The sequence below is a fragment of the Daphnia pulicaria genome, chromosome 7 (genome assembly GCF_021234035.1).
Source record: "Daphnia pulicaria isolate SC F1-1A chromosome 7, SC_F0-13Bv2, whole genome shotgun sequence".
Classification (NCBI taxonomy): domain Eukaryota; kingdom Metazoa; phylum Arthropoda; class Branchiopoda; order Diplostraca; family Daphniidae; genus Daphnia; species Daphnia pulicaria.
The window spans coordinates 2,879,642-2,891,234 of NC_060919.1; the positions used below are offsets into that span (position 1 = coordinate 2,879,642).

The following is an 11,593-nucleotide window of genomic DNA, read 5'->3' on the forward strand; positions in this document are numbered from 1 at the left end:
TCGATAAAAACATATGTTAATTGGCGAACTGGAACCCCCCGAAAACCCACCAATCACTAGATTCGATATATTAAAGGGTGACTGCACGAACTAATAGCAACCGAATTTAGAAGTTGCTTTTTTCGTGAGTGCGTTTATTTATCAATGTTATCATCCATTGTGAAAAAAAAACTCGTTTCACTTTCCCCACTGCTTTTTGTCCTTCTTTAACCTTCTTCAACCAGACACAGACAGGTAGCGTAGCTGGTAGCTAATATAATACCAAAAGTACAAAGTTTCAGTTATCATCCAACTTGACTTTGAAACCAATGTCTTTCCCTTTGCTCCCGTTCTGTAATTCGGCAGTTTATTACAGAAACACTCGTTTAGAAAATATGATAAAATTTAGACTTCCGATTCGTCGGTTGTCTTTTGTGTCGCTTCTTGTTGGAGCCATTTTCGGATGTTGTCTCAACTCATTTGTACTCCAATCTCTCCAAGTGTATGTTTTTGCTTAATTCTGCATTCCTAATTACAAAGCTAAATTTTATTATTTTTTAAATTAGATTGTTCTTTGAAGACATCACCCCGGAAATCGCACTGCCGTACGAAAATGAAACTTTGACAGAAACGCCAATTGAATTCAAGGAATTCCATCCAGCGGTGAAAAAAAGGGAAGTGAAAGATGAAGGTGTTGCCAAGGATCCGGTCGACCTTTACGACAAAGTGCGTGTCTTGTGTTGGATTATGACGTCTCCCGAAAATCACGAAACAAAAGCTCTAGCCGTGAAAGAGACATGGGGCAAACGCTGCAACGTTATTCTGTTTATGAGCTCAGAAAAAGGTAATTTTAATTTTTAAATAAAATATTCTGACCAAGATTTAATTTAAATAATTATTTTTGTGTAGATTCCAAATTGCCTTCAGTCCAATTGCACGTGAAAGAAGGACGAGTCCGACTCTGGGGCAAGACTCGGGAGGCATTCCGCTATGCCTGGGATCGATATAAAAACGAAGTTGACTGGTTCCTCAAAGCGGATGACGACACGTATAATTCCCAACAAACTTGTTCTCTTTTCATCACTTTTCATTTATAATTATTAATGAGACTGACTTTATTTTAGGTATGTTATTGTTGAGAACCTGCGCTACTTTCTCTCGGCCTTTAACGCATCAGAGCCTATGTGGTTCGGTCACAAGTATAAGACTAATGTAACGGCGGGATTTCACAGCGGCGGTGCTGGTATAGATAAAAGATTTAATTGATACAAATCAAAGTTTTAACTAGTTTTTTTTTTTTAAATAACAGGTTATGTTTTGAGTAAAGAAGCTACTAGAAGATTCGTTCAAGAAGGGTAAATAATATAGCTGCTGGCAGGCTGGCTATTAGACGATTCTTAAAGGCTTGTCTTTAATAGTTATTATTCTTTCTGATTTTTTTTTCGACCTATTTAGTTACGACAATCCGTCGGTCTGTAAAAATGACTATGAAGGAGCGGAAGATGTTGAAATGGGTTTGTTTCGTAAAGAAAGAGTTTACCATTAATAACACAGAATTAATTCATTTGATTTTACAGGAAGATGCATGGAAAATTTAAAGGTTTTGACTATGGATACTAGAGATTCTAACGGAAGAGGACGATTCTTTCCTTTCCAACCAGACAGATTTTACTTTTCTCGTAAAATTACCAACTATTGGTACTGGAAATTCGTTTACTACCCTCCATTAATGGTACGTTTACAAGTATATTAGCTTTAAGCGGAGGAAAATATTATATAACAAAAATTACCATTGTATATTAGGGTCCTGATTGCTGTTCGGATAGTACCATATCTTTTCATTACATCGATCCAAAGATGATGCACTTATTGGATTTCTTCTTCTACAAAATTCGTCCTTACGGGATCGTCGATCACCGACCTGCTACCCCGGAGCCACCCCCGGATTTAGAATTGACAGCCACTCCTTGGTACGCTCCTAACGAAACCACTAATAATGTTGGCGGCATTCCAATGATTACACAGAAGAGAAATGCAGAAGACAACCGCGTTAATTATGCCGAAGAAAATGTTATTGAGGAGCAAGCAGAGGCAACAGCAGACCAGCAGTTCCCAACCGATTATAATCGATACCAAGTTCAGTCAGCCGGAAGGATCGACCGACAGACTACCACACCCAAGCCACATCCGGATTCAAATCTAACCACCCATTCTCGGTTCATTAGAAGGAAAATTGAATTGGAAATTAGTAATGTTTCCGTGATTCATAGCACTCATCCACAATTAAAACTCAGTGAAAATGGCACAATTTCAAATGCCGCTCCCAAAGTGCCTTTTGAACGGAAAACATTTCATCGGAATATTACGAAGATGAGCGCACCTACCACGGAGCCAATCGCTGAGAAGGACATTGCTTTAAATAAACCATTTGTGATCCCCAACGTTTCAGTTGCAAACCAACAGTATCCTATCAATAATAAGAGAAAAGCGTATCGAAAGAAAGAGCCTATAGATTTTCAAAAATTATATTTAAAGGAGAAAGGCAGGTTGATCGATTTGTGAGATAATAATTTTTTTTCAAAAATACTTGTTTGTCTGTGGGCTTTTAACGCTTTTAGTCTGGGAGGATAATTGTTGCTATAGGCGTTGCTATAGGTTACTATATGAAATCTCAATTAACGCAAAATTCTTTATTTTACTTCGCTATTAATAAAATAAACATTTAAAACAAAGGAAGGCTCTTCTTAGTTCTAATAGTCAAGCGACAAAGTCAATCAAGAATATTGCCAGACACAGCTCGAAATGTTATAGAGAATTCATCTCTTTTTTTACATTATTTTCTTGGATTGTAAACTCGTTTTCCTGTTAGTCAACATTTACATAAATCCTGTGTAACGTTAATTGAAGGTCAGCATAGAGTCAACTACCTCAGCTGAGTACATTTTTTTTACCTTGTCTGTCAACAACTCGCCGTTCTGGTTATCAAGAACCAGAAACATACCATATATGATATAAAACAGTAGCCAATCTATCTTGTATTCAAGCTCAAATGTTAATTCGGCTGGCTGATTTCGTTCCGTTTTGAACGCAGTACATCCCAGTTTGATGTTGGGCGTTTCTTAATGTTGAAACCAGCTGCTGACGTACACAGCAAGCCTGGGTGAAGCTTTAGTTGTAATTAGCTTTGCTACTCTGTACACTAGACTGAAAGTCAATCGGAAGACGTTTCCCGTCAAGCGCTAGGACATCAGCGAACTAATCTAATAATGTTGCTAGGCCTACATAGCTCGCAGCATAGTTTTTTTTTTAACGAATAAATACCAAATAAACGAAAATACCATAAATGATGAGGAAAACAACACGGTCGTATTGAGATTATGTATGGGACAGAACCCGATTTATTGAGCAAAAGTACGAAAGAAAAAATTAAAAATCAAAGCGTAATAACGAAAGAAACTGAACCAGCCCTACAATCGATAATGGTCAACTTGCTCGGCTGTCTCCATCGCAACGCACCGCAAAGAAATGGCCAACTCATTTAAGGGTAATTAAACCCCCTGTCAAGGTAGTCAAATGTTACACTGCCATGTAGGTGAGGACAACCTACTTCTCTGACGCTGTTAGAGGAGTTGTATTGTGTAAGCACTTTCGTACTTCCCAATGACAAATCAGCTCGTGCAGTTCAAATTATATTCAGAAGTCCCCACGCATAACAGTGGCCACCACAACTCCATTGACAGGTTCATCCGCCATTCCCTTCCGGATTGCCACGAAGAGGGAGCGTCATCACAAATCAACAACTACCAATCGCAAGGCTGACATTCAGCTTCAATCATGACTTAACTTTGATTTAAAAAAAAAATTTTAAAACAATTAAATCAAAACCCATCCAAAGATAATCAAAGATTCAATTCATCAGGACATCACTAATTCTTCCTGTGGCGTTTCCGTTCTTCATACGCTTCGTAATCCCTAACCTTCTGCTCGGTTTTCCTCAGCTCAGTCATGTCCAGCCAGCAATCGTATTGATACTTGAGTCGTTGATTATTCAGGATGTCCTTGGCGCGATTGAGGACTTGGCTTAGATGTGTCGCCTTAGTCAAGATTCTTGCATCTGTTGATCCGGAATGCATTTGATGGATCTTGTCCGGATGGACTTGTCGAATTTCCTTTTTATATGCAAGTTTGATGTCTTCCTCGGTTGCGTTCCTTTCGACGTCCAGAATTTTATAAAAATTCGGTAGCGCGTATGAAGCAATCTCCATTTCATCCAAAGTGTCGATCAACTCGCTGTTCTTGTTGTTCAATTCTTCAACCGTAGACTGCAGCTGCGCCAAATCTTCATCGCGTTCTTGGAGTGCGATTGAATGACTAGTCCTCATTCCTTCCATCTCTTCCTCGCATTCGACAATGGCCAAGTTTAACTCTGAAACCATTTCTTCCAGTTCATTTATTTTGGAATTACGTTTGTTGTTCAACGTCTGATGGAAGTTCCTCACTCTGATCAGGTTTTCCTCGTTCTCCATTTGTAAATCATCTAGTTTCTTATCGGAAATGGCTCTTTCTTCCTCAATTTCCTTAGATTTGCTGTCCAGTTGCTCGATGAGTTTGGCCTTGTCACGTTGAAGAAGAGTGCGGGCATCGTGCAACCCTCTCACCGTTCGATGCATCGATGCAGCATGAGCGGAAGCCTTTTTGTATTGGTCTTTTAATTCGTCAATCCTGTCGGCTTGGACTGCCGCCTCTTTCTCCAACGCTGTTTGGTTGTTCCTCAGCTTCAAGATGGTCGACTCAAGTTGGGCCATTTCTCGATTTTTGGCATCGATTTGACATCTGGCTGCTAGTAGCTCGTCGTGTACGCTTTGGCATAATTCGTCATGTTGGGTTTTAGACGTTTCAAGTCCAAGCTGGAGTTGGTTAGCTTGACTGACCAAGCGTTTATTGTCTTCTTTCAATTTTTGGTTTTCCTCCATTTGGCCCATCAAACGGAAGAATAAATCTTGTTCGGAAATCTTTCCGCCGGTTGACATGTTAGTAGAGTCCACCGTGGGCCTTTGTCGGGTGTTGGAACGAACATTGTCTTGATTCAATTCCAAGTTCTGGTAAACAGCTGAAGGCTGATTTTTGGTTGTGGAAGATTTTCCGGTATTGAACAACTTCATCCAAACAAAACTGAAAATCATCCAAGTGATTGCCATCAAAAAATCCATTTCGTAATTGGTGCTGAAAAATTGTATGATAGTAGTAAAGAAATCTTTCAGTAAGCAATCTTATCTGGTGCGTTACCATGTACGTGGGGTCTTTTATATAGCCCGCCATGGGGACACAAAACTTATGTAGGGCTGTTATTCCCATCTTTTTCTTTCACTACTAATTAGGTGTTTACTTTTCAACATTCATATTGAGCTTAAATCATAGTTTATCTATTTACGCATTTTGTTCAATTAGTGTGAAGTTGATTGCAAATAATTATCAACTAATTTATTTAAAAAAACTCGGCGGATGGTGCTATGACTGCTTTGGATTCGAGGATTCCTGTTTGAAGAAATGAGACAAAGTGCCTGCGGCGGTAAATTTGCAAACTAAATAACTTTGTTTGAATAAAGATTATTCGAGAGAATTTTTGGTCCTGGTTAAACCAGAAGCATATACTCTACAATTTATAGGACGCAGTAATAGCGATTTATCTTGTATTCAAGAGTTCAAATGTCAATTCGGATGGCTTATTTCATTTATGTTTTAAACGCAATACATCCCAGTCTGATCTTGGGTGTTTCTTAATGTTGAAACCTGCTGCTGACGTATACACATGGGGTGATTAGTTGTAATTATAGCTTTGCTACTCTGTGCACTAGACTGAAAGTCAATGAGAAGACGTTTCCCGGGGAAATGTCACCCGCGATAGGACTCGCCGCTTCAGAGCTAGACCTTATTTTAAAATATTTAAAAATAAAACGATGGCAGTCACATTTTTTTTCTAATCGAGAGTTTATCTCAAAAGGTTGTTTGACTACTTTTGTTTGAGGGCCTTCGTTGACGAACCTGATTTTCCGGATCTCACGGAGCCGCTTAGACTTTTGCCTGGGACAGCAAACGGAAAATGCACTGGCCGTTAGTCCCAATGCGAGTGAATTCGACTATGGAGTCAACATCTTTTGTTTGTTACTTGGCTTTGTTTTGGCTGTTTGTCTGAGCTTTAAAAAGAAAAATGTACAAAATGGATCGACTTTCTCGACAGTTGTCATTTAAATCGATTCTTGTTTTTGGTTTTTGTTCCTGTTGCGTCATCGCGTTTGTCAACTTTTCAATTCAATTGTAAGGTTATTTAAAGTAGTACCGAGAGTTCTCAATTTAATTTTATTAATATTAGGTTGACTGGAACTGTTGCCAAATTCGATCCAGTAATCCAGTCATCGAATTTTAATAAAACTGCCAATGCTGTCGGTAAAAAATCACCTTTGGGATTTCTGAAATTGAATTTGCTCTTGATAAGATTTTGTATACGTGTTATTCAAGACGATAGAGGGCCCGATCTGTACGAAAAGGTGCGGGTTTTGTGCTGGATCATGACGTCACCCAACCATCACCAAACAAAAGCTCTAGCCGTCAAGGAAACGTGGGGCAAACGGTGCAACATTCTACTATTTATGAGCTCGGCATATGGTTTGAACTATCTTCTTTTAAATTAATATATAATAATTTGATGTTATATATATTCGCTTTTCATTTTCAGATTCCAAATTGCCGACAGTCCAATTGGGCGTGAAAGAAGGGCGGAACAGACTCTGGGGAAAGACGCGGGAGTCATTCCGCTACGCCTGGAATCGATACCAAGACAAAGTCGACTGGTTTCTCAAAGCCGATGATGACACGTATACTACACGTCCTTTTGTCTTATTTTACTATACACCGGCACACAGTCGATATGGGCTACAAGACCATGTATCAATCTATTTATTCATGCGTGTGAAATTTGTATATAGGTACGTCGTCTTGGAAAACCTGCGATATTTCCTGACGCCCTACAACACGTCGAAGCCCTTGTGGTTCGGTCACAAGTACAAATCAGATGTGAAATCTGGATATTTCAGCGGCGGGGCTGGTATAATATGAATAGAAATCAATAATGATTATCTTGATCTACGCGTATAGGAATTGTATATACTGTTTGAAAATCGATTCCCAGGTTACGTGCTGAGTAAAGAAGCCACCAGGAGATTCGTCAAAGATGGGTACATTTATTATCTACTCAAAAGAGATTATTCAATTGATTTATAATCAAATGTTTGAATATGTAACCGCCGTTTAGATATTATAACGCATTGATTTGTCGACACGACCACCAAGGAGCGGAAGATTTAGAAATGGGTTCATTTTGATCTTGATTATTTAAATTTCCTTAAAGTTGTAATCACTTTAACTTCATTATGCAGGGAAGTGCATGGAAAATTTAAATGTTTCCACCATGGATACGCGGGACTCGAAAGGGCGGGGAAGGTTCTTTCCGTTCAGTCCGGATCTGCACTACTTCCCTAATGAGATCCCGCAGGATTCTTGGTACTGGCGAAACATTTATTACCCACCTCCGACCAAGGTGAAATTTGAACGACGTTTATTCATGACGACTCAAAAGTTATCTGCGGCTTTGACATACATGTACGCGCTTATTCCCCCATTTCATCTCTCTACTAATAAGGGAAGCGATTGCTGCTCAGATAGCGCCATTTCCTTCCACTACGTCAGTGCCCGGCAGATGCGCATATTAGAGTACTTGATTTATCAACTTCGGCCTTTCGGAATTCCGGCTGACGGACGGCCCGCCATGCCTGATCCACCGCCAGATTCAAATCTGACTGCCACTCCGTGGTTCGCTTCTAATAACGAAACCACAATTGATCCCACAACTAATAATACAAGTATAAGAGCATAAACAGCTATAGATTTAATCAAGTTAATTATATTTGATTGATATTTGAATATTCTAGGTTCAATGGAATATGACGACAATGATGGAACGAGTCAAACGGATGAGATTTCACAAGAGGACTCTAAATTTACTGCCGAAACCAGACTACAGTTACACAATCCGGTAAATAGACGCACACATCCGTTTGAAGTCCTTTGAAAGAAAAGGGGCCCTTGTGTTATTTGATTCTCTTTTGTGAAATGTTTGTGTGTGATGAACGACAGGTCGCTTCCATGTTCGGGTTACCAAGACGTTTATTTTCTCCAGCCAAAACAGCCAAAAGGTTATGATGGGTGAGCGGTAACACAAGAACCGATACTATAAACTGCCATCGGGCCATCGGGGGGTTTATAAATAAATCTGTTAATGTGAGACGTGGCATCCATGGCCGGAATCATCGATTTCTAATACATATCCGACGCGACTGAATGGCATTTTCTTATCACTCGAGGCAGTTGCCCTTTCATCCCAGGGTCCGCAACTGATATCTTTGGCTATATACAGAGGAATGATCCCTTTTCAAAAGAATTAATGGCTGATATCAATCAGCGTGTAAGTCTCTGACAAGGAACACGTTCGCCAGAAGATCGATTCGGATCGATTACTTATAACACAGCTTAAAAGTTACAGACTGCTGCTGCAGCGCAAGCCAATAGCTACAAAAGTATCGAAAAGTGAAGATACTTTCCGGCTGACTGACGCAACTAATGGTTCGTTGTACTTATATATCTAGGCACTAAATTCTCCCGAGAGACGTTATATTATCAGTGTTCAAGTATATACGGTCATTTGTTATCAGCCGTGACCTGTCGATATGTACGTATGAAAAAGAAATGGTGCTCTTTACACAATGTATTATATATAACTTTATACTTAATGTACGTTTCAAAAAGCGCGTCAAACTTGCCACTTGGGCTCCAAAAAGTTTGAGTTCCACCTGAACTAACTTCCTGTGACAAAGCCCTTGGGTTTCTGTTATTGTTTTCTATTTAGTTAACTTCAATACATTTAGTTCTTATAACGAGTTTTATAATATATATCGCACAGGCGGGTGCCAAACTTTTGGCCGTTTTTATTGCTTTTTGGCAGCTTTCAATTTACAGCTCGATTGAATTCGATGGGGTAAGTCTCTGGGAAATTTGATTGTTTCACTCCGGCGCTATATATATAAAATCCGGAAGGATTGGAGTTCACTTCCGTGACGTCGGTGATGGATGTGGCCATTGAATTTAACATTATACCTATAGCGTTTATGGCATTCGGTCTAATGATGCACGACGCTTTTTCTTATTGCGGTTTACATTTGTCCAACTGATGGAAAGAAAATAAAAGAATCGACCGGATGAACCGGACATTTTCTCTAGGGAAGAACTCTGTGTGTGTATGTGTGTACAAATAAATAGTCTTTCACGAGACAAAAATAACTCGGCAATAAATTGTTGCTCGGGATTGGCCATTGACAAGTCTACACACACACATTGTCGATTTAAAATAGAGATCTCAACCAAGCGACATTTTATTTTTATCTTTAAAAAATAAAAATAAACAGTAAGGTTTCCACGAAAGTACAGTTAATAAGAAGTTTTTCCCATCATGCGAGAGACTATTTGTTCAAATTCGTGTTGGTAGAAATCGCAAACTCAACAGCGGAGTCAGTGTGGTTTAGTTTCTTCTCCGTGAATATTCGTGAATAACATTTATAGCATATAGGATGATTCGCCTACCTCGAAGATTATCATTTTTATCGCTTGTGGTGGGTTTGGTGTTTGGACTTTGTTTGATCTCGTTCGTCAATCAATCCCTTCAATTAATGTAGGTTTAATTTGAATCACATTATTAATAATTTATGGTATCTAATTCATGTTTCATAATTATTAATTCAGATATTATGAAAATAACGGTGACATTGGCCTTGACGTAACGAATGGAACAGACGAAATTATTCTAGGTGGTAAAATTTTAAATTTTATGAACAACTTGTACTAAAAAAAAACTCATAATTTCATTTAAAGGCAGAGGGAAAGAGCTTTACGACAGAGTACGTGTTTTGTGCTGGGTTATGACGTCACCAGAGAATCACAAAACAAAAGCGTTGGCAGTCAAAGAAACGTGGGGGAAACGGTGTAACATTCTCTTATTCATGAGCTCCGGAAATGGTATACAAGCTGCAAAAATAATAATTTTCCGGAAACAGCTCTGGCTCATTGAATAATAATTTGATTACATCCATCCAACAGATTCCAAATTGCCGTCAGTTCAGTTGGCAGTGAACGAAGGTCGAAACGGACTCTGGGGAAAGACGCGGGAGGCTTTCCGCTACGCCTGGGATCGATACCAAGACGAAGTTGATTGGTTCCTCAAAGCGGATGACGACACGTATAAAATTTTTACCACTTGAATGAAATGGGAATAATTTTTTAATCATCAACAGGTATGTGATTGTTGAGAACTTGCGCTACTTTCTGTCGGCGTTCAACACTTCAGAACCTTTGTGGTTTGGTCACAAGTACAAAGCGATTGTTAAAAAAGGATATTTCAGTGGAGGGGCTGGTAATAAATAATAACTTAAAATTTAGCATTCGGAATTAAATAGTTGAATTGATTTTAGGCTATGTTCTGAGTAAAGAAGCGACTAGGAGATTTGTCAAAGAAGGGTAATTAATTGCTAATTAATTCATCTTTCAATTATTTTATACCTGTCACTTTGGAGTAAAGATATTTCAACGCATTGATTTGTCGGCATGACCATCAAGGAGCAGAAGATGCTGAAATGGGTTCGTTTGGTTATTATGCACTAAATTCTTGACATAATTCAAATTTTGGAAAAAAATTCCTTTTCCAGGGAAATGTATGGAAAACCTGAACGTCTCGACTATGGATACCCGGGATTCCAAAGGAAGAGGAAGGTTCTTCCCTTTTGTGCCCGACAGCGTCTACTTTCCCGGTAAAATCACGACGAATTATTGGTATTGGAAAAATATTTATTACCCTCCAACAAAGGTATGAAAAATGTCCCCATATTGGAAACTATAATAGATTAAAGAAATATTATAATTGGACGACGTTCATTTAGGGTCGCGATTGTTGCTCGGACAGCACCATATCTTTTCACTATGTCAACGTCAAGATGATGCGAATGCTCGACTTCTTCTTTTATCACATTCGTCCGTTTGGAATCGACGATCAACGGCCAGCTACTCCCGGACCGCCACCAGATTTGAATTTGACTGCCACTCCTTGGTTCGCTCCCAAAGAAACCACAGCTGCTGGAAAAACAACGAATCAAACACTTTCAAACACCAGCACCGCTGTAATAGCGAGCGCAAATGTTAACAACATTACAACCACAACGAGTGCATTGTTGCCAAATGCAACAGCCAATTCAATGCTTCCTGCTGTTACCCAATTATGAGGACAAAAGCTGTGACTGCAATATAGTTGGCGATGTTTTCGTCGTCACCACTAAAACAGTAAAACCAGAAAATTGTTGGTAAGAAATTGTTGTGCGACCAACGTTTAATTACATCACGACATGCAATTTTTTGGAAAGTCTTCAATTAATATAATTTTTGATCTCCTCGTAAACACGCAATTGTTTATTTCCACTTTGACTGCTTTATTATACGTTTGTTTTTCGCGCCTGGAGTC

The 11,593-nt window shown here is 39.1% G+C and overlaps 3 protein-coding genes and 1 long non-coding RNA gene across 10 annotated transcripts in view; 3 read left to right on the plus strand and 1 right to left on the minus strand.

The window, feature by feature from the left end:
* The window catches only part of LOC124350283, a 212,576-nt gene that overhangs the window by 152,126 nt on the left and 48,857 nt on the right, over nt 1-11,593 (minus strand). The gene's annotated exons all lie outside the window — the stretch shown is intronic.
* On the plus strand, nt 263-2,677 carry LOC124349575 (glycoprotein-N-acetylgalactosamine 3-beta-galactosyltransferase 1-like). 2 transcript variants are annotated; one of them, XM_046800301.1, is made up of 9 exons: nt 265-481; nt 546-823; nt 889-1,027; nt 1,104-1,222; nt 1,289-1,334; nt 1,435-1,493; nt 1,557-1,711; nt 1,783-2,375; nt 2,406-2,676. In XM_046800301.1, exons 1-9 carry the CDS (start codon nt 309-311, stop codon nt 2,539-2,541), a joined length of 1,698 nt encoding a protein of 565 aa, XP_046656257.1. In that variant the 5' UTR covers nt 265-308; the 3' UTR covers nt 2,542-2,676. The 2 variants fall into 2 exon arrangements, with proteins under 2 accessions (XP_046656256.1, XP_046656257.1); XM_046800300.1 differs by having other exon boundaries at nt 263-481; nt 1,783-2,677.
* On the plus strand, nt 6,110-8,374 carry LOC124349741 (glycoprotein-N-acetylgalactosamine 3-beta-galactosyltransferase 1-like). 4 transcript variants are annotated; one of them, XM_046800558.1, is made up of 11 exons: nt 6,110-6,294; nt 6,350-6,423; nt 6,496-6,642; nt 6,713-6,851; nt 6,963-7,081; nt 7,166-7,211; nt 7,289-7,347; nt 7,413-7,573; nt 7,676-7,895; nt 7,965-8,075; nt 8,171-8,374. In XM_046800558.1, exons 1-11 carry the CDS (start codon nt 6,188-6,190, stop codon nt 8,233-8,235), a joined length of 1,248 nt encoding a protein of 415 aa, XP_046656514.1. In that variant the 5' UTR covers nt 6,110-6,187; the 3' UTR covers nt 8,236-8,374. The 4 variants fall into 4 exon arrangements, with proteins under 4 accessions (XP_046656514.1, XP_046656513.1, XP_046656515.1 ...); XM_046800557.1 differs by having other exon boundaries at nt 7,965-8,072; nt 8,165-8,374; XM_046800559.1 differs by having other exon boundaries at nt 7,965-8,072.
* On the plus strand, nt 9,226-11,565 carry LOC124349776 (glycoprotein-N-acetylgalactosamine 3-beta-galactosyltransferase 1-like). Of its 2 annotated transcripts, none has more exons than XM_046800617.1 (9): nt 9,226-9,757; nt 9,829-9,896; nt 9,958-10,101; nt 10,183-10,321; nt 10,377-10,495; nt 10,554-10,599; nt 10,661-10,719; nt 10,788-10,945; nt 11,019-11,565. In XM_046800617.1, the coding sequence occupies exons 1-9, from the start codon at nt 9,657-9,659 to the stop codon at nt 11,355-11,357; spliced, it is 1,173 nt and encodes a 390-aa protein (XP_046656573.1). In that variant the 5' UTR covers nt 9,226-9,656; the 3' UTR covers nt 11,358-11,565. The 2 variants fall into 2 exon arrangements, with proteins under 2 accessions (XP_046656573.1, XP_046656575.1); XM_046800619.1 differs by having other exon boundaries at nt 9,227-9,757; nt 9,829-9,893.